The 25,841-nt window shown below is 43.0% G+C and overlaps 1 protein-coding gene across 1 annotated transcript in view; it reads right to left on the bottom strand.

Moving 5' to 3' along the window:
- The window catches only part of LOC124775926 (trypsin-like), a 43,584-nt gene extending 18,041 nt beyond the window's left edge, over positions 1 to 25,543 (bottom strand). The window contains exons 1-6 of the mRNA XM_047250771.1: positions 25,480 to 25,543; positions 17,863 to 17,948; positions 14,512 to 14,624; positions 11,609 to 11,766; positions 11,528 to 11,577; positions 4,903 to 5,016 (exon numbers count right to left, since the gene is read on the bottom strand). Coding sequence (XP_047106727.1) covers positions 4,903 to 5,016; positions 11,528 to 11,577; positions 11,609 to 11,766; positions 14,512 to 14,624; positions 17,863 to 17,948; positions 25,480 to 25,543 — 585 coding nt within the window. The remainder of the gene's footprint in view (positions 1 to 4,902; positions 5,017 to 11,527; positions 11,578 to 11,608; positions 11,767 to 14,511; positions 14,625 to 17,862; positions 17,949 to 25,479) is intronic.
- Between the last annotated feature and the right edge of the window lie 298 nt (positions 25,544 to 25,841).

The following is a 25,841-nucleotide window of genomic DNA, read 5'->3' as shown; positions in this document are numbered from 1 at the left end:
CGTCACCCAGATTGATGTGGTGGCCCTTGAGCTCCGAAAAGCATTCCATACAGTTTCTCACTACAGTTCAGACTTACAGAGTAGCTGGCCGGTCCTGTGACTGGATTTAGAACTTACTTGTAGACAGAACTCAACATATCGTTCTTAAATGGACGGATATGGCACACGTAACAAGTTATCCTGAAGTACATCTGCATCTACATACATACTTTGCAAGCCACCATACGGCACGTTGTCACTAGTCGTTTCCTTTCCTGTTGCATTCGCAGGTAGAGTGAGGGACAAACGGCTGTCTGTATGCCTCAATATGAGCCCTAATTCCTCATATCTTGTCTTCGTGGTCCATACGTGGCGTATATGTTGGCGGCTGTAGAATCGTTTTGCAGTCAGCTGGAAATGCTGGTTCATTAAATTTTCTCGTCTGCCCTCCAGGGATTCCCATTTGAGTGTCCGAAGCAACTTCGTAACATTTGTGTGTTGTTAGAACATACCAGTAGCAAATCTAGCAGCTCACCTATGAATTGCTTCGATGTCTTCCTTTAATCCGACCTGGTATGGAACCTAAACAGTCGAGCATTAATCAAGAATAAGTCGCACTAGCGTCGTATATGCGGTCTCCTTCACAGATGATCCAGTTTTCCCAAAATCCTCCCAATAAACCGGAGTCAGATCCGCCTTTGCTACGACAATCATCACATGCTACATCTACATCTACATCTACATCTACATCCATACTCCGCAAGCCACTTGACGGTGTGTGGCGGGGGGTACCATGAGTATCTCTATCGGTTCTCCCTTCTATTCCAGTCTCGTACTGCTCGTGGAAAGAAGGATTGTCGGTATGCTTCTGTGTGGGCTCTAATATCTCTGATTTTATCCTCATGGTCTCTTCGCGAGATATACGTAGGAGGGAGCAAATATCTGCTTGACTCTTCGGCGAAGGTATGTTCTCGAAATTTTAACAAAAGCCCGTACCGAGCTACTGAGCGTCTCTCCTGCAAAGTCTTCCACTGGAGTTTATCTATCATCTCCGTAACGCTTTCGCGATTACTAAATGATCCTGTAACGAAGCGCGCTGCTCTCCGTTGGATCTTCTCTTTCTCTTCTATCAACCCTATCTGGTACGGATCCCACACTGGTGAGCAGTATTCAAGCAGTTGGCGAGCAAGCGTACTGTAACCTACTTCCTTTGTTTTCGGATTGCATTTCCTTAGGATTCTTCCAATGAATCACAATCTGGCATCTGCTTTACCGACGATCAACTTTATATGATCATTCCATTTTATATCACTCCTAATGCGTACTCCCAGATAATTTATGGAATTAACTGCTTCCAGTTGCTGACCTGCTATTTTGTAGCTAAATGATAAGGGATCTATCTTTCTATGTATTCGCAGCACATTACACTTGTCTACATTGAGATTCAATTGCCATTCCCTGCACCATGCGTCAATTCGCTGCAGATCCTCCTGCATTTCAGTACAATTTTCCATTGTTACAACCTCTCGATACACCACAGCATCATCTGCAAAAAGCCTCAGTGAACTTCCGATGTCATCCACAAGGCCATTTATGTATATTGTGAATAGCAACGGTCCTATGACACTCCCCTGTGGTACACCTGAAATCACTCTCACTTCGGAAGACTTCTCTCCATTGGGAATGACATGCTGCGTTCTGTTATCTAGGAACTCTTCTCATTCCATTACATATCGCTCTGCAACGTTTTGCTCAGATAGTTAAGCCACGTGACTGTTGCAAACAGTACACTACTACTGCTATGTCCGTACATTATGAGTTTGTTTTTCCTACTTATCCGCATTAACATACTTTTTCTTACATTTCTAGCCAGCCACCATTCATCACGCCAACTAGAAATTTAGCTTAAGTCATCTTGTACCGTTCTATAGTCACTCATCTTCGACACCTTTCCGTACACCACAGAATCATCAACAAACAACCGCAGATTGCTGCTCACCCTGTCCGCCTGATCATTTAGTCTTATATAGAAGATAATAGCAGTTCCATTACGCTGCCCTGGAGCACTCCTGACGATACCCTAGGGGAGTGTTATAGTGTCCATAAGGAGGATAAGGAGGAGGATATTAGTGTTTTAACGTCCCGTCGACAACGAGGTCATTAGAGACGGGGCGCAAGCTCGGGTTAGGGAAGGATGGGGAAGGAAATCGGCCGTGCCCTTTCAAAGGAACCATCCCGGCATATGCCTGAAGCGATTTAGGGAAATCACGGAAAACCTAAATCAGGATGGCCGGAGACGGGATTGAACCGTCGTCCTCCCGAATGCGAGTCCAGTGTGCTAACCACTGCGCCACCTCGCTCGGTGTCCATAAGGTTAACAATATACAGGGTGTTACAAACAGGTACGGCCAAACTTTCAGCAAACATTCCTCACACAGAAATAAAGAAAAGATGTTATGTGGACATGTGTCCGGAAACGCTTAATTTCCATGTTAGAGCTCATTTTAGTTTCGTCAGTATGTCCTCCAACGTAATCAAATTGAAAATTTTCACAATCAACATGTGTGGGCTGACGAGAATCCGCACGCAATTGTGCAATCACGTCATCAACACAGATTTTCTGTGAACGTTTGGGCAGGCATTGTTGGTGATGTCTTGATTGGGCCCCATGTTCTTCCACCTACGCTCAATGGAGCACGTTATCATGATTTCATACGGGATACTCTACCTGTGCTGCTGCAACATGTCCTTTACAAGTACGACACAACATGTGGTTCATGCACGATGGAGTTCCTGCACATTTCAGTCGAAGTGTTCGTACGCTTCCCAACAACAGATTCGGTGACCGATGGATTGGTAGAGGCGGACCAATTCCATGGCCTCTACGCTCTCCTGACCTCAACCCTCTTGACTTTCATTTAGGGGGGCATTTGAAAGCTCTTTTCTACGCAACCCCGGTACCAAATTTAGAGACTCTTCGTGCTCGTATTGTGGATGGCTGTGATACAATACGCCATTCTCCAGGGCTGCATCAGCGGATCAGGGATTCCATGCGACGGAGGGTGGATGCATGTATCCTCGCTAACGGAGGACATTTGGAACATTTCCTGTAACAAAGTGTTTGAAGTCACGCCGGTACGTTCTGTTGCTGTGTGTTTCCATTCCATGATATAATGTGATTTGAAGAGAAGTAATAAAATGAGCTCTAACATGGAAAGTAAGCGTTTCCGGACACATGTCCACATAACATATTTTCTTTCTTTGTGTGTGAGGAATGTTTCCTGAAAGTTTGGCCGTACCTTTTTGTAACACCCTGTATATAAATAATCTAGTGGCATGGTAGTCAACATGGTCCCTACCGCCCACTAGTGGGATTTCCAGCTTACTTGGTGGACCGTTTGCGATAGGCATTCTAAGAACGTTTTCATTGGTTTTTCATAAAATTTTGACATAAAGTATTTGGTAAGTAATTATTCTTATATGTTTTAACTTGCTGTAACTCTGCTTTGTAAAATATAGTCACTTATCTACCTTAAAAATCATCATGGTTGAGAGAACAGTGGGCGATCAAAAATTTTTACTACTTCCACAGATATAAAAGTGGGGAGTAAGTAAATAAAGGTCGACTACCCCTGATCTTGTGGATAACTTCGGAAACTCCGCGAAATGATGCAGGGAGCCCTTGAAATGAACGATTGGTGCAAAACTAGCGGCTGGGCGTGGATGTAAATATACGTAATATACAGCGCGCAAACAGGTATGGACATCGACTGCTTTATGGTTACACAACTGGCGATGAAACATCGGATGCAGTAATAACCCTTAAAGCCCTAGGAGTAACTATTGGGGGGGATCTAAAGTGGAACGAGCAAATAAAACTGGTGGTAGGAAAGCCAGATGTCAGGCTGAGATTCACCGGAAGAATCTTAAAAAAAATTAATTCATCCACGAAGGAAGAGCTTACGAAGCACGTGGTCGACAGATTCTTCGCGTGTCACTCTGAGCCCCTTAGCTGGTATGGTTAATAGAAAAGGTACTGGATATCCTACGAACAACGGCTCGTTTCGTCACGGGTTCGATTAGCAAGCCCAAGAGCGTTACAGAGATGCTCACCAGACTACAATGGTAGACACTACATGGGAAGCATTCTGTTTCACAGAGAAGTTTACTGGTATTTTTTCCTGCTGGCTTTCAAAGAGTTTTCCCACAACATATTACTTTCCCCCACTTCTACCTCGCGAAATGACCGAGAGAAGAAAATTAAAGGAGTGCAGTGTGCGATTAGACTAGGAAAAGGAAGGAGCGGGAGAGGGGGTGGGGGATGGTAATAGAAGTTTCATCTGCCACACACCGTGAGATGACTTACGAAACTTAGGCGTAAATTTAGCTCTGCCAGGGAGTTTCCTACTACAGTGTGCAGCTAGCACCTTACCTACTTCATTTCAGAGTGGCCTACACTCGTAACAGAACTCACTGGTTTAGTATTACACAGAATTTCACCTGAAAATCTGGCAGATTAACACTGTCTGCTGGACCCAGACTCGAACCAGAACCTTTGCCATTCGTGGTCAAGTGCTCTACTGACTGAGCTTTCCAAACATGATTCACGACTCCCCCTCCACATCTGAGATTTACTTAGCCCAGTACCACAACTCCCACCTTCTAAAGCTTCCAAGTGTGAGTTTTGGTGGAGAAGAACTTGTGTGAAATTTGGAGGGTAGGAGATGAGCAACTGGTGGAAGTAAAGCTATGAGGGTGGGTCCTGAGTCGTTCTTGGATAGCACAGTCGGTAGTGCAATTGCACGAAAAAAGCAAAGTTCCAAGATTCGAGTCCCGGTTCGGCACACAGTTTTAAATTGCTGAGAAGTTTCAAATCAGCGCACACTACACTGGAGAGTCAAAATTCATTGTCGAGAGTCTCACCTGTTCAACGTACCCCCAGCCGGTGATGGTGCAGATGGTTCCCGCAGGAGGCGTGCTGTTCTGCAGCGTGGCTGCTGCCACGTAAGTCCCGTCCAGGTTGAAGCTCCCCGCCACCTGCTCGACATAATACGTTCACGTTCAGTTACGAGCAGATTCAGTTGAAGCAGCCAATCAGTTTTACAACTTCGAATATAAAACAGAAATTATGCACTAAACTAAACGCAACCAACAGTCATCCCTTTCTCACGAATGGATGTGTGTTAGATACATACACCGATCAAAGAAGAAGCGACAAACAGCTGAAACTATGCATTTAGAGCCATAACCGTGTGCAGACGAAATATGGGCTTCGAGGTCCACAGGTACTGCATAAGCAGTAGGAATGCACAAGTGGTGTTTTACAAACACATTGAATATTAAATTGTCTAGTTAAAGGTATCTATAGCAGCTGCATTCACAACATTATCCGTTTTCACCATTTCTTAGATAGTCTTCTTGCTCGTCAGATAAATATTGTTGGCCATCCTAGATGCAAAAATGGAAACCAAGTGGCAATGCACTCGAAGTTACTGCGAGACACCTATGCAAAATTCTCGATGCGAGACGCCTGTCATCGGAGATTGCAGATAAATCGTCTGCTAATCTCACTACTAGGCAGACATATCAACTAATGTTTTGGAATCGTTCACTGTATACTAGAAGCGGCCAAGAAATTCGTAATAACACACGTTCCACATTGTGGAGCAACCGTTCGTGTATTGTTCGCGAGCCATTTGTCCAATGTGCTCCCAAGTTCGCAACAAGGAAGAGAATTCGCAGGTGTGGAACGAATGATGGTATGTACTAACTTGATTGGTTCACTGTATAAAAAAATTATCATAGCAAGAATGCAACTACTCCCAAAATTTCTTATATTTGCTTAAATTTCCACATTTCTTCAGTTTCCTTCGCCTGCACTCGTAGAATTATGGTACTGAACGAACTTCAAGACAACACACACTCTACAGACAATGAAACCGCGGTTGGTGATTAGCGTCATGTTTCCATTCATCGACATCTAGTAAAATCGCGATAATCTGATTCCGCGTACGGAGACAATGTCCCAAAGAATAGCTCTGTCGTTACTTGGTGAAGCCGTTTCGAGTACGGTAGCCCGAAAGATAAACCAAAATCTGACAGCCTATCTCTCAGCAAAGCCAGTTAGTGGAGCAAGCAGTAGAAATCTGAAGGCTGTTGTCGAAAAAAGCGGAGATGCGGCCATCATCGAGCAACGTCAGTATGAGTGTATAATTCGATTTCCACGATGTGCTGTTAACAGATTATTTGTATAAAGCCCAGACAATGACACTGAAATATAATGAGGCTATCATGATGTGATTGCGGAAAGCTATCAAGCAAACATTTTGGGGCATGTCTTCTGCACAAGACCGTGTCACACTTGCTTTACAGCAGACGATACGTGCAAACTGCTTTAGGATCTGATATTCTGGCCTGTTCTGCAAATGTATTGGACATGGCCCTTAGTTATTTGCATTTCTCTCAGTTCCTCACGGAAGAAGGAACTGCGTGACTGTTATTTTCAGGACGACGGCGAGGTGCTTGAGAGAGACACTGTAAATCACATACGGCCAAGAATTCGACAAACGAGCAGTGGTCTCGCTCTCGTGCCACAGGTTTCTCGCCTAGCTGCATGCTCCCCCAACGTCATGCCACGCTGTGAGCGTGAAGAAGGAAGAGGGGGAAACTGCGAAAGAGCCACATATAAATGGTAATGCCGTCGCAGTGCATACGACGTGATTTATCACTTCTCAACAGCATAGATCATAAGCAAAACAAATTTTCAATATTATTTGTTTTTGGCACACTGAAGACATGATACAGTTATTATCTAGTGCAAACGTCGGCATAAGGACAGACACAGACAATTTTACAGATTTTCTCGCTTTGGTTGGCAACCGTGACTTACTAGGTTTCATAATTGATAAAAGGTCTCTCCCACACGCATGTTGACCGACATATTTCATCTCATTTTCATCGTCAGCAGGTACACTATGTGATCAAAAGTATCCGGACACCCCCCAAAACATACGTTTTTCATATTAGATGCATTGTGCTGCCACCTACTGCCAGTTGCTCCATATCGGCGACCTCAGTAGTCACTAGTCATCTGATTCCGCGTACGGAGACAATGTCCCAAAGAATAGCTCCGCGGAACTCACGGACTTCGAACCTGGTCAGGTTATTGAGTGTCACTTGTGTCATACGTCTGTACGCGAGATTTCCACACTCTTAAACATCCCTACGTCCACTGTTTCCGACGTGATAGTGAAGTGGAAACGCGAAGGGACACGTACAACACAAAAGCGTACAGGCCGACCTCGTCTATAGACTGACAGAGACTGTCGACAGTTGAAGAGGGTCGTAATGTGTAATAGGCAGACATCTATCCAGACCACCACATAGGAATTCCAAACTGCATCAGGATCCTCTGCAAGTACTATGACAATTAGGCGGGAGGAGAGAGAACTTGGATTTCATGGTCGAGCGGCTGCTCATAGGCCGCACATTACGCCGGTAAATGCCAAACGACGCCTCGCTTGGTGTAAGGAGCGTAAACATTGGACGATTGAACAGTGGAAAAACGTTGTGTGGAGTGACGAATCATGGCACACAATGTGGCGATTCGATGGCAGGGTGTGGGTATGGCGAATGCTCGGTGAATGTCATCTGCCAGCGTGTGTAGTGCCAACAGTAAAATTCGGAGGCGGTGATGTTATGGTGTGGTCGTGTTTTTCATGTAGGAGGCTTGCACCCCTTGTTATTTTGCATGGTACTGTCACAGCACAGGCCTACATTGATGTTTTAAGCACCTCTTGCTTCCCATTGTTGAAGAGCAATTTAGGGATGACGATTGCATCTTTCAACATGATCGAGCACCTGTTCATAATGCACGACCTGCGGCGGAGTGGTTACACGACAGTAACACTTCCGTAATGGACTGGCCTGCACAGAGTCCTACCCTGAATCCTATAGTAAATCTCTGGGATGTTTTAGAACGCCGATTTCGTGCCAGGCCTCACCGACCGACATCAATACCTCTCCTCAGTGCAGCACTCCGTGAAGAATGGGATGCGATGCCCCAAGAAACCTTCAGCACCTGATTGAACGTATGCCTGCGAGAGTGGAAGCTGTCATCAAGGCTAAGGGTGGGCCAAGACCATATTGAATTCCAGCATTACCTATGAAGGGCGCCACGAACTTGTAAGTCGTTTTCAGGCAGGTGTCCGGATACTTTTGATCACATAATGTATAAAAGTTAGCCAACCAGTTGCAATTAACCATGACCATGGTTTCGATGGACTTAAGCCCATCTTCTTCAGAAGGGCAAACAAAGTTCACATTACCAATTCATTCAGTAAAAGCTATCTCTACATAACACGTATCGGCAACGGTCTGTATGTACACGTGTAAAAGTTAAGGCCCCTAGAATTAAGGGCTTATCACATCAGTAAAACCAATCACTTAAAATAACAGACCATGTTAGTAGCCACATGTCGACTGATGTGACAAGCCCTTGATTCTAAGGGCCTTAATTTTTACAAATGGGCATACAGATCGTTGCCGATACATGTCACGTGGAGACAGTTTTTACTGAATGAATTGCTAATGGGAAGTTGTTTCCGTGGTCAAGATTATTTGAAAACCACCATTTATTGCAACTCGTTGTCTGTCTTTTATATCTGCTGTTCTGTAACCGTTGCTGTAGTGCACCGAAGTTCAAAATATTTATTTACATCGTCATTATGGGGACTAGGAGACTCTTCCCTAAAAAAACAACATAAATCTCCAGAACAGTTTTAACGTATAAGAATTTGTCGTTTAAACAGTAATTACACTGCTGATCAATATGTCACATATGCACATGCACAGGGCCACTTCAAACTGAAATGACAAACGGTCTTGAAAACAGCTCGAGAACAGGTGTGAGACTGGCAGTTTCCTCGAAATGCATAGAAAGCTATCTTGTATTTCTTTCGAAGGCACAATAAATTCTTCAAATGTAACGTTTTCCTTAACACCAATGAGCTTAGGAGAATGGACGGTATTTTGTCAGAACTGGTCAGAACTGGTCCGTTCCACAATGCCATTTTCTTTTTAAATACACCGTCATCTAATCAAGAATAAGCCATTTCCCTCCTTACAGTGTCTCACTGTAGACAGTGTGGAGTCAAGTCCACTTAAAATAATGAGATCTGAAATCCATTTTGGATGTTCAAATTTTCGTTCCTGATCTTTTTCCTTCACAAATTTAACAATAACGGGTTTTGTATCGCAAAATCGTTCCAGGCATGCTCCTTACCTTAACCAATGTACTTTGCAGTAATATGGAAGATGTCCATACTCGTCTTTCGGTTCCATCGAAAGCTGTTGCCACTGACAGTGGAATAATGCGTACGACCTCAGAAAATTTGTTATTCATATCACAAATGTCATCAAGCGCTCCATGTCTAAAATTTAGCACGAAGTGCTTCTTGAAGTACAGAACAGTAAGTCCCATCGATTGTTTGCTCCTTCGTCATCAATTAAATCTTTAAATTCTTTGGGCAAGGTGTTGTAACGTCTTTTCATAGCAAATATTCTGTGCCCATCTATTATGTTTCTGTGTATCACATGACAGGTACTGCGAATTGCTATCCTTTTATTCTGTCATTCTCATTCACTTTTAAAAGTTTGTGATTATAGATCGCTACAGTGCCTCTTTGTGGACTTGTGGACTTCATTTATGCCACGAATAGATAGCGAAGGGAAACAGCGCAGACACCACGGTTCTGTCTGAAGAAATTCTTGCTGATCGAAAAATGTTGCGCCGCATTGCTAAGTGAAATGTCACGCTGTAGCGAGTACTTCCGAGACGTACTGAGCAAAGACGAGACGAGTCGAACCTCGTCCTGCCAGCAGCCCACACATAAGGCTTGCGTGTAGTTTGACATGCCGTGGCCGACCCTGCTGTACATCATAGGTGTGGGGTGCCATTTGTTAAGCGACCACTCCTTTCTGTGGAAACCACGCACAACGTGATGAAATCAGTACTGAAGCAAAGAAGGATGAAAGACAGATGCAGCTTCCCCTTTTGGATGCTCTCTCGCCTCACCAAGTCTTTTCCAGTGGCCTCGACATTAACGCAGTGGGATCACCGGAAGCTGTTGCACTTGACAATCAGCAGTCTGTCGAGGGTATGAAATTGCCCTCAAAGGGCATTCCATCAGCTGTAGAAATGCAACAGGAACTAAAAAACATGTATAAAATTCGTGAAAATAATCTTCGTCTGAATAGAATAGAGGACCTCAACACACTTCAAATGGCCCTGTCCTACATTACTCGCGTGATACACCCAAAGGTTGGTTAAGTGGTCTTTCCGACTCCTGAAGAGACTGATCAAACTCAATTCAAAGTCAACAGCATACCAACGAACGTATCAGAACTCTGTGACCTCCTGAAGCAGGTGACCTGGAACAAACTTATAAAGACCTTGTACAAGCGCATCTTCTGATCTATTTCGATTTCTTTCAACTTTTGTTGAAATGTTATCTGTTACTAGACAGTCCGTCCCCGGGAGCTGAATGGTCAGCGTGACGGATTGTCAATCCTCTGGGCCCGGGTTCGATTCCCGGCTGGGTCGAGGAATTTTCTCCGCCCAGGGACTGGGTATTATGCTATCCTCCTCATCATTCTATCATCCTCATCGACTGCAGGTCGCCGAAGTGGCGTCAAATTGAAAGACTGGCAGCCGGCGAACGGTCTGCTCAACGGGAGGCTCTAGCCATACGATTAAATAAATGTTACTAGACAGCATTGATACATCTCAATATTAAAAATAAATGCTATGCACTGTGCTAGAGTAATGACTGATATAGGTAAATTAGTAGAAAACTGCGAGATAGATGTTGTATATAATCAGGAGCCATACATACAACACAGTAAGGTTCTTCAGTTTCCAATTAAAGTAAATACAATTGTAGGAGACTCAAATGCAAAAGCCGCGATAGTACTCTTCCATAAATGTGATCAAGTAACAAAGTATTCAGGCTTTGTGACATACACACTGCATCTGTAACTCGAAGGTCCTCAAATGGTAAACTAACACTGAGCATCCACAAGCGACATTCATACAGCGTTGAACTCTACGTTGACAGGCTGAGCGGTGCAGCTCGGTGTACCCAAGGTTCGTCAGATGTAACAGCGAATTAATTTACTGACATTTATCGTCTCGATACTGAATTTTTGTGTAAACCAGATCCCTGCGTCACACCTTCCCAGCGTGGATTAATTCACCACACATTTCCGAAATGTTACAGTTATCAAAAAACCACGCATACGCATAATTATTTCAAAACTCGTTCCTCAGCGCTGTACCGTAAGTTCATTACCCAAACGTCGCGAGTGCCGACCGACCACCGTAGAGAATACCGCTAACGCCTTTGTATTTTGAACATGGCTGTGCTCAGTAACCGTAGTTAATTACAATTTTACAAACTTCCAGTCAACAGGTTACAAACAGAATTTAAAATTCTTTAACTAGTTTTCAACGCCAACTAGGGACGTTTTCTTGAGAAGAAACTGTTACCTTACATGTGGGAACGCCTTCGCTATCAGATACATACAGTATACTGCAGACTCGAAAGACAGATGGCAAGAGCTGTAGCACCACTCACTCTAAGGATTCCGATGTCGTATGTGAGCTTATCGTTGTCGAAGCCGTCGTGGATGAATGCCGCCTCCGCTGCCTGGGTCTGAAGGTTCGGGTCATCGAAGTCCCTGACGTTGGTCATGCCAGCTGACACTATCACTTGGTCCAGCACGTCGCTGTAAGAAGGATCACACTATTAACAAGGAATGTATATATTTCCTTTCCTGACAACAGTTATACGTCTGCAGTTTGCATGAGAATGCTGAGACGAAGCGGCCTATTGGACTCACTGTGATAATTTTTCTGATGTCTTGACCACACTTTTTATTATTTACAAATTCACCTTACACGTTTCCACATTCCGTCACTTTCAAAGGCTATGAAATTCAATACAAACTGTTATCAGAAGATATGAAAATATGTTACATTTCAAAAATGATTGGAGATGTAGTATAATGAGTGTGTTTTGTCAGTCATATAAATTGTTCGTTAGATACGTTGTATCTTGTCAACATTCTCAATCATGAGACAAGTGCAATCTTCTATAATTAATGGAAATCACCGTACAGTACCTTTTTGTAAAGCACTGTAGAATAATTCCCATGAACTGTTTACTGAGGAAGTAATTTTATCCGATGTAACGATGAAAATGTAGTTGTAAACAAAAAAATGCAGCGTGTACCACGTATCCACCGCCACCTAGCGGTTTAGTCCACTTGGTTTCCAATTTGTTCTTTGGTAGCAGTCTGCACTTGTTCACTTGTCTCGTGATGAAGAATGTTGGCGAGATGCAATATATCTGATGAACAATTTTGTATGATTGACATAACACTGGTAAGCTAGAAAGCCATATTTTACTCATTATACTATGTGCCTAGTCAATGGTTATATGTAACATATTTTCATATTTTCTGATACCATTTTTGTATTTCATAGTCTTTGAAAATGACGAAATATCGAAAGGTGATTTTGGAAATAATAAAAAGCATGGTCAAGACATTCAACAAGAGTTATTAAAGTTATACGTCATCATTGGAAAGGATTCTACTTGTTTTTTGTTCCTTTTCTTGTTTTTTCCCTATGACAGAAGCTTGTAGTATTTCCCATTCGTCACTTCCGCTTAATGATTGTTTTATTAAGATTGTGAGTATAGCTAGGTACGTACGAGTTAGTCAGTAGTGCTCATAACGAGCCACTAGACTGCATACATTTTACCTGGACAGAATCTGCCTGGGTGCTTCCCTGCTAATTCTATGGTTGCTCGCTGGCAAAGTAGCTCTTTCAGATGAACAATCCGAAGATCCGAGCTTCAATCCTCAGTCGATGCTACGATTTATTGCCCACACTTATGGCTTCTTTCTCATCCAGAAGTGATTTATTCGCGTAGAAAATGCTGAGTTGCACCGTGGTTCTTGGTCCATTTTAAACTGGCTGGGCAAATAAATTCAAAGACCAGAAGAATGGAAGGACATACCTCTCCCAACAGAACCACGCCTAATACAGCAGTCTGATGTTCAAACCAACCTTAGACGTAAGGACAACTAACCATTGTTTTAATACTCTGCTTTCAAACAACTAGATATTTAAAGAAAATTTATTATTGTTAGTATACATATTTAACTGAGGTAGCTAACGATCCTTTTATTTTTAAAAAGATGACTTTGATATGAAGCTGTCCGATGACGACAGTAGCTAAGTTTTCACGAAAAAGCGAGTTGTTGACCACTTCTGATTCAAGTTGCTGACGCGTGAACTTATGTCCGATACACAGATTTGTGTATACGGGTTAAAATATCGTGACTTTTGAGGATCAGTAATCAGTCAGATTTAATGGCAAAGTTGTGATATATGCCGAGAACTTTACATCGTGTCACTTTGCACCCCATGAACGCAGTGGCATATCAGTGATTGTTTTTCTGAGTGGACCAAGCCTCTGCTACATTCTGGAAAGGTGACGTAACAAATACAATGCCAGTTACGAGTAAATGGTTTACTGCAAGAGACTGTGTAATGATGTTAGAAACTTCTCCTCGAAAGTATACGGGCCTTGAGGCATCACAAAATTTGCCTATCATGCGCTGTCATAGTATTTATAATACATGCTTTTTAAGCAAAATAAAACATGATTCAACAGACAGCGGGAAACGCAGTTATTCTCTTTCAGTTCCGAATGGGATTCGAAATCGAGAGTCCTCAAGTTATTGAATGTTGTCCACCAAACAGACATTATTGTTACATGGGTCTTCGCTAAAGCGATGACTTAGTAATTTGACGAAGGTGCGGAAAGGAGCTTTGAACTCTGACGTGTTGCCATCAGAAGTGTGAATATCTGAAAATGATCTCGTTTGTAGAGTGAAACAGTAATAAAGCAAATAATACCAGACCTGTGACGATTTGTCTGTACATTAATTTACTGGAATTTCTGGTCTCAGTACTGGATATTTGTGTAAACCAGATCTCTGCATCGCATCCTTCCAAAGTGGATTAATTCCCAGAGGTCGCACCACATTTATCTGAACTGCTTATCGTCGACGTTTCAGTTATGTACAAGGCTACACTCCAGATAAGTATCTTCAGACAAGACAATTTTTGAAAAGTATTTTTCTTGTTGTTGTCGGTCTATAGTGTATATCCCTTTTAATTTCATTCATCATTAGTTATTTTCGTGCAGAAATAAGATGTCTCATCTACTGCTTCTAGTGTCTCACTTCCTGATCAAATGGCTCAAATACATCTGTTTTAATGGAGACTGACTAGCAGCTTTCTGTAGATCTCTTCAACAACATAAGAGATTTTATAGCTGGTCAAGAACTTACGACTTCCTTTGCTTTACTGTGGGAACAGACCCACTCCTCTGCCCTCCTCCCCCGTCCCCTTGCATACGCACACAAGAAATTGAAACATTATGTGGGCAGACATACTAATATGCGTAGAGGCAGTGACCAGCAGTGAGCACGTGACGGGCATCGATGATGGAACCACCGCAGAAGTGGCTGCCGCCGTCGCCGATGGCGTACTTGCGTTGCAGCGACACCTGGAAGAGAGGCGAACAGCTGTTAGTATGGCTGGATGCATGCCACAGCTTCTGGTAATGGTAGCTTGAGAGAAGTGAATATGTATTAGATAGAGCCTTGTGACTAGGGAGAGGTATCTACAAGGAGAAAATTTTCGCAGAGCTACCACGGTATGGAGAGACAGCTGTCTCATTGTTTCGATTTCCTCGCCGGATTAGGACATCGAGATTGATTCGGAGGCATTAGCTTTGGTCATATTTTGTATCGCACCCACACCGCGGGCTGCATGGACTTCAGAAACAGATTTTTTAAAACTTTCTGGCTTTCGGAACACGTCCATACAGCCATCTCAACACTGGAAATGTTATACTACAGTTGGTTTTAACAATTCAGAGCATACATTACTTTAAGTTGTACCCTGATACGACGTTACAAAGGCTTAACAGTGGACAGATTCTGACAGAAAACAGTCTTTTTTAAGACTGACATATAGCACAGAATATACGGAGGTAGCATGCAATGAAAAATGATAAACCGCCGTTGGTACGCATTTGCGATATTCCCAATTCAATCCATATTAACGACTATGTATCTAAATTAGCACAAAAAATGTTCCTTTTCTTATGTCCTGGAAGAATTGTATCAAAGGCTGTGGATACAGACTTGAATACTCGTCCACGTCTATAAATACCATCTAGACAGAACATGAGAACAGTACAAGAACGATTTGGTTATTACAGCCATTAAGAGACATACAAATAGGAGATACACAGTGACATATATTTATAGGCCTCGACAAGATCTTCTGGCGACATAACCTAGGAGGAAAGTATGGGCACTTTACTGGTCCACTTGTATTAATGTTTCTGAAGCCTTCTAATGACCGACGTTATTTTTGCACAAAGTTACTCGCTTCCTCTAGGTTTGCTATTTGTGGATTTGTGTGCAATTTTTCGCCATGGACCACTCGGTCGTCCCCTGGCACTCTTACACCTGGGAAGTGCGTCTCTAAATTAGCCTATTGAAATAGATCCTCCACAGAATACTTAAATTAAGATCTTTTTTCCCTTTACCTATGTGGAAGAGATAATCAAACCTCTTTTACTTCCTTTGGGTACTCCCCACTTGTAATTTCGCAAGCTGCCGTCTTACAATAGTTTAAGATTGCGGAAGAATGTTCTGTCACATTATGGTACTAAGCCTGTATGCTGATGTACACTCTAACACACACACACACACACACACACACACACACACACACACACAAAGATGTGTGCGAGGAAGAAACTATCTGAACGGGACAGAAATCGATAAATGTGATGTACTTGTACAGACAAACAATTTATTTCAGTTTCAGCAACATTGGATGATTTTTCAAGATAAAGAGCTTCACAAATCGACCTGCCGGCCGCTGTGGCTGAGTGGTTGTAGGCGCTTCAGTCCAGAACCGCACTGCTGCTAAGGTCGCAGGTTCGAATCCTGCCTCGGACATGGATGTGTGTGATGTCCTCAGATTAGTTAGAGTTAAGTAGTTCTAAGTCTAGGGGACTGATGACCTCAGATGTTACGTCCCATAGTGCTTAGAGCCATTTGAACCATTTTTCGAACAAATCGACCAAGTCAATAACGTGTTGGTCCACCTCTGCCTCTTTTGCAAGCAGTTAATCTACTCGTAATCGGCACAGAGTGACAGAATTATTGGATGTGCTCTCGAGGAATATCATGCAAAACTCTGTTCAATTGGCCCGTTATATCTTCAAAATTCCGATCTGGTTCAAGGGCCCTGCCCATAATGCTCAAAACGTTCTCAGTTGGGGAGAGATCCAGCGATCTTGCTGGCCAAGTCTGAGTTTGGCTAGCATGAAGACAAGCAGTAAGAGACTCTCGCCGTGTGCGTGTGAGCATTATCTTGCTGAAATGTAAGCCCATGATGGCTTGCCATGGAGGACACAAAAATGTGGCGTAGAATATCGTCGACGTGCCGCTGTGCTGAAGGCTGCCGCGGATGACAACAAAAGGCATTCTGCTACGAAAAAAAAATGGCGCCCAAGACCATAATTCGTGGGAGTCGGGCCCTATGGCGGGCGACAGTCAGGTTGTTATCCCACCACTGTCCAGTGCGTACCCAGACGCATTCGCCTGTCATCTCATTGACTGGAGGAGAATATCTTCAGTGATGAGTCGCGCTTCGAGCTGAGCCTGGACGACCAGCGAAGACGTATCTCGAGAAGCCCTGGACAGCGATAGGATACCAAACTGACTGCTGCCCGCCGTACGGCCCGGAAAACAGAAGTGATTGTCTGGGGTGCCATCTCATAGCAGGACACCTTTGGCTGTCATATGCATCACCATTTCAACACCACATTCTGCGCCCCTTTTTGTTGCCTTCATGGCTAACCATATTGGCTTACTTTTCAACAATGAGCGTCCGCAGTCAGCGAGAGTTTCCATTTCTTTCCTTCTTACTTGACAAACCGTACGTTTGCCAGCAAGGTCGCCGAATCTCTCCCCAAATGAGAACGTTTGGAGCATTATGGACAGCTTAGGATTTCGACGATCTGACTCGCCAACTGGACAGAGTGTGCCACGATATCCCTCAGGAGGACACCCAACCACTCTATCAATCGAAGCGAAGCCAACAAGCTTGCCTAAGGACCAGAGATGGACCAGCACGTTGTTGAATTGCTCATTAGTGAAGCTCCTTCTCTTGAATAAATCATCCACATTTTTTCTGAAATTCGAATCGTTGTCTGTCTGTACATGTGCATCACATCTACTAATTTCCGTCCCATTTGGATAATTCCTTCGTGGTGCATCCTTTTTTTTGTCTTAGATTGTATTTCCTATTATTTTTTGCTTGGTTTATACTATAAAATTCCAGATCGCACGACTTTACAGTTGTACACGGCTAGTCATACGACAAAGCTTAGCTTTCTCACAGGATGGCCGTGTACCTGTACTATGTTTATTGTCAGAAAATGAATGTCTGTCCCAACCCTTTGAAAAAAAAAAAAATGGTTCAAATGGTTCTGAGCACTATGCGACTTAACTTCTGAGGTCATCAGTCGCCTAGAACTTAGAACTAATTAAACCTAACTAACCTAAGGACATCACACACATCCATGCCCGAGGCAGGATTCGAACTTGCGACCGTAGCGGTCGCTCGGTTCGAGACTGTAGCGCCTAGAATCGCACGGCCACTCCGGCCGGCAAACCCTTTGAAACAGCACTCGTGGAGAGGAGTGGTTTTGGACTTACCTGGTAAGGGAACTCTTGGATGGTGGCATTTCGTCCCCCTACGATGCGGCCGGCTTGGACTTGGAGACGGTGGGTACGTCCCCAACCTACAACAGAATAACACGAAGTCACGACAGTAATCCAAGAAACTAGTCAGATGGAGTATCACGGCGAAAAAGATCAGCAACGAAGAGAGGGCTATGAAGCTTTCGCGACCGTACTGCGCTCATTGTTGTGACTTGAAACGTTCGTCAAACAGTGAATTTCAGAACAAAATCAACAATTAGACGTAGAAAGCACATGTCTCAGTTCTAATATCTCTAATTTATAGTGATACTCTGTGATTTTAAGTCATAAATTCCTCTCAGGTCAGTGCATAAGTCCAGTATTTATGTGCTGAGAGGTTTCCAACACTGAAAAAAGTTGTTTAATAGTCAAAAGGTTCTCAAAAGACAAACTGCTTTGACGTAAGATCAGGTAAAAGTCATCCAATGTCAAAACTGGTGAACGCATCGTACTTCAGTACTGCAATTTCCCGATTACTTGACTTTTGTGAGTGGGTTTGTTCACATGGTAAAATATGGTTTTCTTTTGTAACTCTGACACCTCCAAATTTATTTTCACCGTTTCGGTCAATACACTTGCATAGAATCATCAGCATAGAAAATACCTAATATATGAAGATAGTAACTGTTCTCGAAAGAACAGAGACCATTGATGACCGTGCAGCTTCTCTAGAACAAACGATAATTAACTGAAACCCTCTGCTGCCGACAGGTGTTGTTGATGTACTTCGATGGGGACAGCTGAAAACGTGTGCTCCGAGCTGGACTCGAACCCGGGATCTCGTGCATACAGGGCAGACGCTCTAGCCACCTGAGCCACCGAGGACGCAGCTGAAGACCCTGACTGCAGGGACTTATCTCTTGCGCGATTCCCGTGAGACCCACATTTCCAACTGTCCACAATCTACATACGTAATGTACCTAATAGATATTTGCCCATCAACTCATTACTCGCGCACACTAAGGTGTCGATTCCCGTAAGAGTTCGGGCAACCTGTGCGCATTCGCACAGACTAAGTTTAATGGCCGGCGCGGTAGCTCAGCGTGTTCGGTCAGAGAGCTGGTCGGCCTCTGCCATAAAAAACTGAGTGGAAGGATCATCAAACGAACTTGAAAGGATGTTAAGTGACGTCCACAACGACCAAACCCAAATATCAACAACGAACAAAATTTAAAAAAATATCCATAAAAAAAACCGCCTGCACGGTAGCTCAGCGTGTTCTGTCAGAGGGTTAGCTTCCATCTGCAATAAAAAACTGAGCTAATGGATCAATGACGAACTGAAACGGATGTCGAGGTATATCAACAACACCTGTCGACAGCTGAGGGTTTCAATTAATTATCATAGAAAATACCTTTTTGCATCTCACTATTTAAGCTATGAACAACTGCGGTACCTATCTTGAGCGTAGCTTTCTCATGGCTTCTTTGTATATTAACTTACCAGACTCTTTCTTATAGGATGTATAAGGTGCCAGCTATTTCGTACGTCTTTGGTTGTCATTCACGGCACCCTTACAAAACGACGGTACGTCGACGACAATCTGCGCCCGCATCTCGTGGTCGTGCGGTAGCGTTCTCGCTTCCCACGCCCGGGTTCCCGGGTTCGATTCCCGGCGGGGTCTGGGATTTTCTCTGCCTCGTGATGGCTGGGTGTTGTGTGCTGTCCTTAGGTTAGTTAGGTTTAATTAGTTGTAAGTTCTAGGCGACTGATGACCTCAGCAGTTGAGTCGCATAGTGCTCAGAGCCACAATCTGCGCCCCGTTTTGTTGTCCTTCATGGCTAACTATCCTGGGCTTACATTCCAACAAGATAATGCTCATCCGCCCACGGTTAGTTAGGTTTAATTAGTTGTAAGTTCTAGGCGACTGATGACCTCAGCAGTTGAGTCGCATAGTGCTCAGAGCCACAATCTGCGCCCCGTTTTGTTGTCCTTCATGGCTAACTATCCTGGGCTTACATTCCAACAAGATAATGCTCATCCGCCCACGGCGAGAGTTTCTACTGTCAGCATGTAAGTATCGCATTGTTTAGCTTTGCTGTGATTGTAATTTTGGGAGGACGCCATTCACAAATGTCGCTTTGTACGGAAATGCGACATCATCTGAATTCATTCATGCATTATTGAAATGGGAGAAATTCACGAGCAGATGTCTTACAAACCGTCAGTACATTTAGATGAATTTCTGGAACACTGTCGAAAGCAAAGGGTTTTATGAACTACTTCGTATACTAAACTGACACTAGCATGCCTCGACACATACCTGTCTAAGGCGTTTTGTACTATTCTCTTAAAATTTGTTGAGTGATGCTCAACATTTTCGATCACAAATCTTTCACGGCATACTCAAGTAATCTGAAATCAGTTTCTTGTCGTTCTTGCTATCTTTCTTTACACTCCAACTTTACAACCGTATTCAGTGATGCTATAACTCCATTATGATAACTGATCCCCTGTTCTCCGCTAACTGATTCGAAAATTTCGGTCCTGTTGGTGACCAAGAGATTTACTATGTTGCCTTTAGGAGACGGTTGCCTGATAAGCTGCTCAAGGTAAATTGCAGATACGGCATTTACAACAGTTTCTCATAACTCCCTGTTTCCACTACCTATCTTTTTCTCTTGAGTCTCCCAGTGTATGGTTGGTAAGTTGAAATATACACCTAACATTAAAACAGGACCACGAAATTTACGCGAAATCTTCTCCAAGTTTCCACCAAACGTTTCCCCGCTTCTGTTCGTACAGCAGGGGTCTATAAAAACATTCGATGACTATGTTTGATCCTCCATTAACACTTATTTCGCATTCTGAATCCGTATTAGTCTTGTTAGGTAGTATTGTATTTTTTACAGCTACGAATTCGCAACCAACACCGGCGTTCAATGCATTTTTCCGATATGGCTGCACATTCCAACCGTAATTTAGACTATCATTGAAATTAACATCTGGCTTCAGCCATTTTCTGTCCTTAGTACTATGTGGGCACTGTTACCTTTATAAACGAACTTAGGGATACTTCCACAGGCGATCCTACAGTTAACTAATACTATATCAACAATCTTTCTTCGATATGCCGTGATGAATACTATTTTATAATTAACAGAGACAGTATTCTTCCCCATTTGAAATTAGAACATATTTTATCGCCTCAGTGGCGGGATGTCTCTAACGTAAAAAAAACCACGTGTGCAACATACTCTGCTACCGCAGTAGGCGCTTCCTGCACATAGTGACCTACTGAGAATGCACACTGGACATCATAACTTGGCCTCCATGGCTTTAGAGGTGTTATTCTTCTAGAGTTGTGGCGTGCTGCCATTTGACCATTATGCGAGGCGAGCTGTTATCTCTATCAATCACCGGGCTACAGCAGATATCTGTAATTTAAATCAACCCACTATCAGAACGCAATGACCTGCAAGCATTCACATGTGGTTTCTGAATGGATGTTGTAACTTGCAACTGCTGAATTTTCCCCTATATAACATAGTACACCTCAATATCACGGTAAGATTTTACGTTTTCGTTACTGATTCAAAGGATCAGCGGGACACTGGCTTGTTTTGTGGGCACGATAAGGTCACATAAATGATCCTCTAACCTCAATGTGAGACGAGAGAGGCACTGTGCACTACGAGAGCGCTTACTGTTAAAATCATGAGGCAGTATTTTGCATGAAGTTTCGAGAATATTACATCATGCCAAAACACACCTCTCTTTTTAATGCCCATGACAATGAAATTACAGAAATTTGAAAAGTTGCCGTGGTATTTCAACAGTCGATCATTTCTCATACAGTATCGTAGATTAGAATAGCTAGGAGAGTAAATGTTACTGGTATGCTGTGGAACTTTCGCTACTCACCGTACAGTGACCTACGCAGAGCAAAACCAGAGGTAGATGTGTCCATATTGGCTGTGTGCTATCGCCTAGAAATGGATCAGTTTCCATAAAACACAAAAGACATTAACATTGTTACGTGGGCAGACACAATGCTTTAGGAATAAAATATTATCCATTTTTATGATGTGAGATAACGATTGTTATGTTTTAACAGCAATAAATGGTGCATTCCAGCGTATTTCTGTTTTACATACAGCTCAACATTGGGTTTCGAGACAATGCTCTCACTATCAGGTTGTAAGACTTATCATGAAAAAAACACTATAAAAAGTCTAACAACAATCGACGATTCTAATGTAGGACGAGGACACGCAGTCCAACGTGTTTTTACTCAATTTAATTTTATGAAACCCGCTATTGTGTTAGCAGAGATTTAAGTGTTTAACCTCGTGAGCTACGTTTAAAAACTTGATGATGAAAGCATTGTCTCTCGAAACGCGATGTTGAGGAGTGCTTAGGACAGAATACTACCAATTAGGTTTAGGAAAATAGTTGATGAGATAAACACTGAGATGAGTGAAAAACTGCCGGATCATGCATGACGTTTTAATTTATTACGTTCTTGTGGCAAACTCTTTTCGCAACACATTTCGCAGACAATATTCAAATATACCACTGAAATTAGCTGCAAAATTAGGTCATTGTACGACACGTTCTTCGGGAAGATGTGACGTCATAATTATTGAGCTACGTGACCACGAAACTGCAGGGCGTAATTCGCTACAGAGACAGGTGAAATATGCGTGAAATATGTTAAACATGCGTGACATGTGCTTAGTCTAGTAAATTCGTGGATAAAAAGCTCCTGCTAAACACCTGGATCAGTTTTAACTGAACTTGGCTCATATATTACTAGAGAAAGAGGGGGGGGGGGGGGGGGCAGTGGGTCATGGGCAGATGGGAAAGGAGGAGATGGCTAAACGGAAGATTGGACTACATACATACTCGGGCAACGCCGGCATCAAATAAATTGCTGACCACTGAACTTGTAAAACCAGGGAGAACAGGAGGCACCCTTATTTCACTTATTGTGCGTGGACAGTATAACACAATGAGCACATGAGCAAAGCTGATGGCTCTGGCTCTGAGCACTATGGGACTCAACTGCTGTGGTCATCAGTCCCCTAGAACTTAGAACTACTTAAACCTAACTAACCTAAGGACATCACACACATCCATGCCCGAGGCAGGATTCGAACCTGCGACCGTAGCAGTCCCGCGGTTCCGGACTGGGCGCCTAGAACCGCGAGACCACCGCGGCCGGCCAAAGCTGATGATCTGAGGATATACGATGTTTTCGTTTAGTACAAATAGCTCCCATCTGTATCGGCAACATTACTCTAACGCGGCTGGGTATCATGATAGACAGATACGGATCGACATGTACTGGCTGGCGAGTCATGACGTTACATGTGTCCCTCAGAAACTGAAGACCAGATGTTTTCAAAGCGTGAGAGATGTGGAGAACGTCGAACACGCTGCATAGGGTTCTGCGTCATCTTTTTGTATCCACAGGATCATATTATTTAAACAACATACGAGGTACATTGAATAATAATTAAGGAGATAAAATGATGCAGAAATGAAACAGTTTGTGGCAGTAGTTCTGTACTCTCGTGATTTTAGGTTGGCATTATTCCGTTGAGCTGATAACAGCTGACGGAGAAACATTGTTTTGTTTATAACCTCAAATTTCATTTAACGATACCTTGTCCGCTTGAAGTTTCCAAATTATTTGAGCAACCCACTTTTTGATTTCTGAAGGTGAAAGGCTGGCTAAAATGTTTTCTGGAATTGTTTTTCAGTACGGTGAAAATTGCATGAAGTGTGGAAATTTTTATAAGCTGGCAGAACTGTTTAAAAACGATCGAACTTTAGTGATGGATGGCAACTTGAAGTGTCAACTCATTTGCTTTGAACCTGCATTAACGGAATTATTCGTAAAGGCCGACATGTTACAGTTGAACATCTAGCAAAAGCAGTTGCAGTAAGTGTTGGCACAGTTCACAGCGTTATCAGTAAGAAGCTCAAGTACAGCAAAACATGTGCAAGCTGGGGTCAGAAAGAGATGACGCAGAATACAAGGAAACAAGACTTAAAGTACAGACTCGAAAGAATGGTATGAAAGGGGAACTGAGGAATTTATAAACAAGATTTTAGCTTGTGGTGATTCACTATTTTGAATGAGAGTCCGGAAGACAAAGCACAGAATGGCAACGCACCAGCTCACCTGTTCGAAATAAATTCAGAACGCAAGCATCAGCGGGAAAATTCACGTTGACAGTCCCTTGGGACGCCCTGGGTGTCGTCTTTTGTGATTATTTGGAAAATCAGCGCACAGTAAACACTGCACAGCACTCAAAGATGCTGATTAACGAAAAAAAATCAGTAGGGAGAGAAAAAACGTCGCGGATGTCGAAGAAAAAATGCGAGATATTTGTACGCGGCAATACTCTAACACTGCCCAGCTAACCCAAGAAATCATTGAGGAAAAAAAAAAAAAGGATTTGTATATACTTCCTTGTTCTCCCTACAGTCCTATTTGGCTCCTTCGGATTTTCATTTGTTTGGTCCACACAAAAATGGATTGCGTGAAACAAAGATCAGTAGCAGCGAGGATGTCAAAGAATTTGCGGGAAAGTGGATGAAACAAAAAACTAGTTCATCCGTGGGACTAGTATTCTAGTTTGTGGTGTTTGATTCATCAACTCTCCCAGTTTGGCTCCCCTGCAGTTGGCAGGTCTGCCTGCTCTTGAGACGACACCAGTGCTGTTTCTTTTTTCCTCTGTTCCCTCAGTTCAGCCCAGGCGTGCATGGAGTACAGTGCAGAGCAACTCAGCAACAATGTGTACTCCGCAACAGAAAGAGCATTGCATTATTTGGCTTGCGAAAACTGAGTCAGTTACAGTGCAACGTTGCGTACAGCAAAGAGATCAGAGATATCAGTCATTTACGGGAAAGAATCGTCGTGACGGTTGGGACAGTTACACCTGAAATGTTGATGAATACGTGGCGAGAAGGGCAACAAATGGATCCCACGTTGAAGTCTACTAACGTTAAAGAAAACGTGACGGAATTCTCTTTCGTGAAATGTACTTATTGATGTAATTTTTCATTAAATTCCCCATTAAATTTATACTTAAAACTAGAGAGTTCTTTTTGAAACACCCTGTGTTTAATAGTGGTGGGGAATAAGTTGAAAAGTAGTAAAAGTCTAATTTTTAAAAAATTCAGTGTTTAATCTACATCAATTTATCTCTTTAATTATTGAAAGTTCCCCGTAATCTGTTTTAATAGTTCTTGCAGAACATTTTCTTTATACTTTGTTATATATGACCAGCACAGCGGCTCAGTCTCGAATGAACATACTTATCGAAGCTGCAAAATTGTCGTTCTCTTTAAGTCCTTTGAAGTCTATTTTCACCCGAAAATATGTACGGGACGAAATTTTGTTACAGATATTTTCGTACTGTTAGTGTGCAAGGAATGGCACAGTGCGTCCGTACAAGCGAATTTTCGATCGCTCTGTACATCTGCTTTGTCCATAGACGTCCAGAAGAAAATGGCTCTGTATACCTGAGTGGGGTATCTACTGTATACGGGAAGAAATGCCGCAGAACTTGATAGTTTGGCACAATCTGAAATAGATTGCGGACAGAGAGTACTCACCTTCCTCCACAGCCAGTCCACACAGAACGGCTATCGCCAATAGGACACGAGCTGTCACAGCCATGGTCTGCGAGATTGATGCCCGCACCTGCCCCTATATAAAGCCACAAGCTCTTATCAAAACTCTGATCATCAGCTCAAGTGATGTTCTTGCTCTCTACAAGGCCGTAGATAACGCGCGCTGCTGTGATTGTCTCCATTTGTTCGCCGGGAGACACTTAAGGTCTTTTCCTCCTAACCGCGGATTTCGTATATTGTTTTCACAATCTCCGATTTTATAAACGCAATTAAAGTTGATGAAATTATGTGGTATGGAAGAATTGCCTATTTTTTACTGGCCCCGCTATAAAAAATGGGCCGGC

The sequence above is a fragment of the Schistocerca piceifrons genome, chromosome 2 (assembly GCF_021461385.2).
Source record: "Schistocerca piceifrons isolate TAMUIC-IGC-003096 chromosome 2, iqSchPice1.1, whole genome shotgun sequence".
Taxonomy (NCBI): Eukaryota; Metazoa; Arthropoda; class Insecta; order Orthoptera; family Acrididae; genus Schistocerca; species Schistocerca piceifrons.
This window is presented reverse-complemented; position numbering and strand designations above follow the sequence as displayed.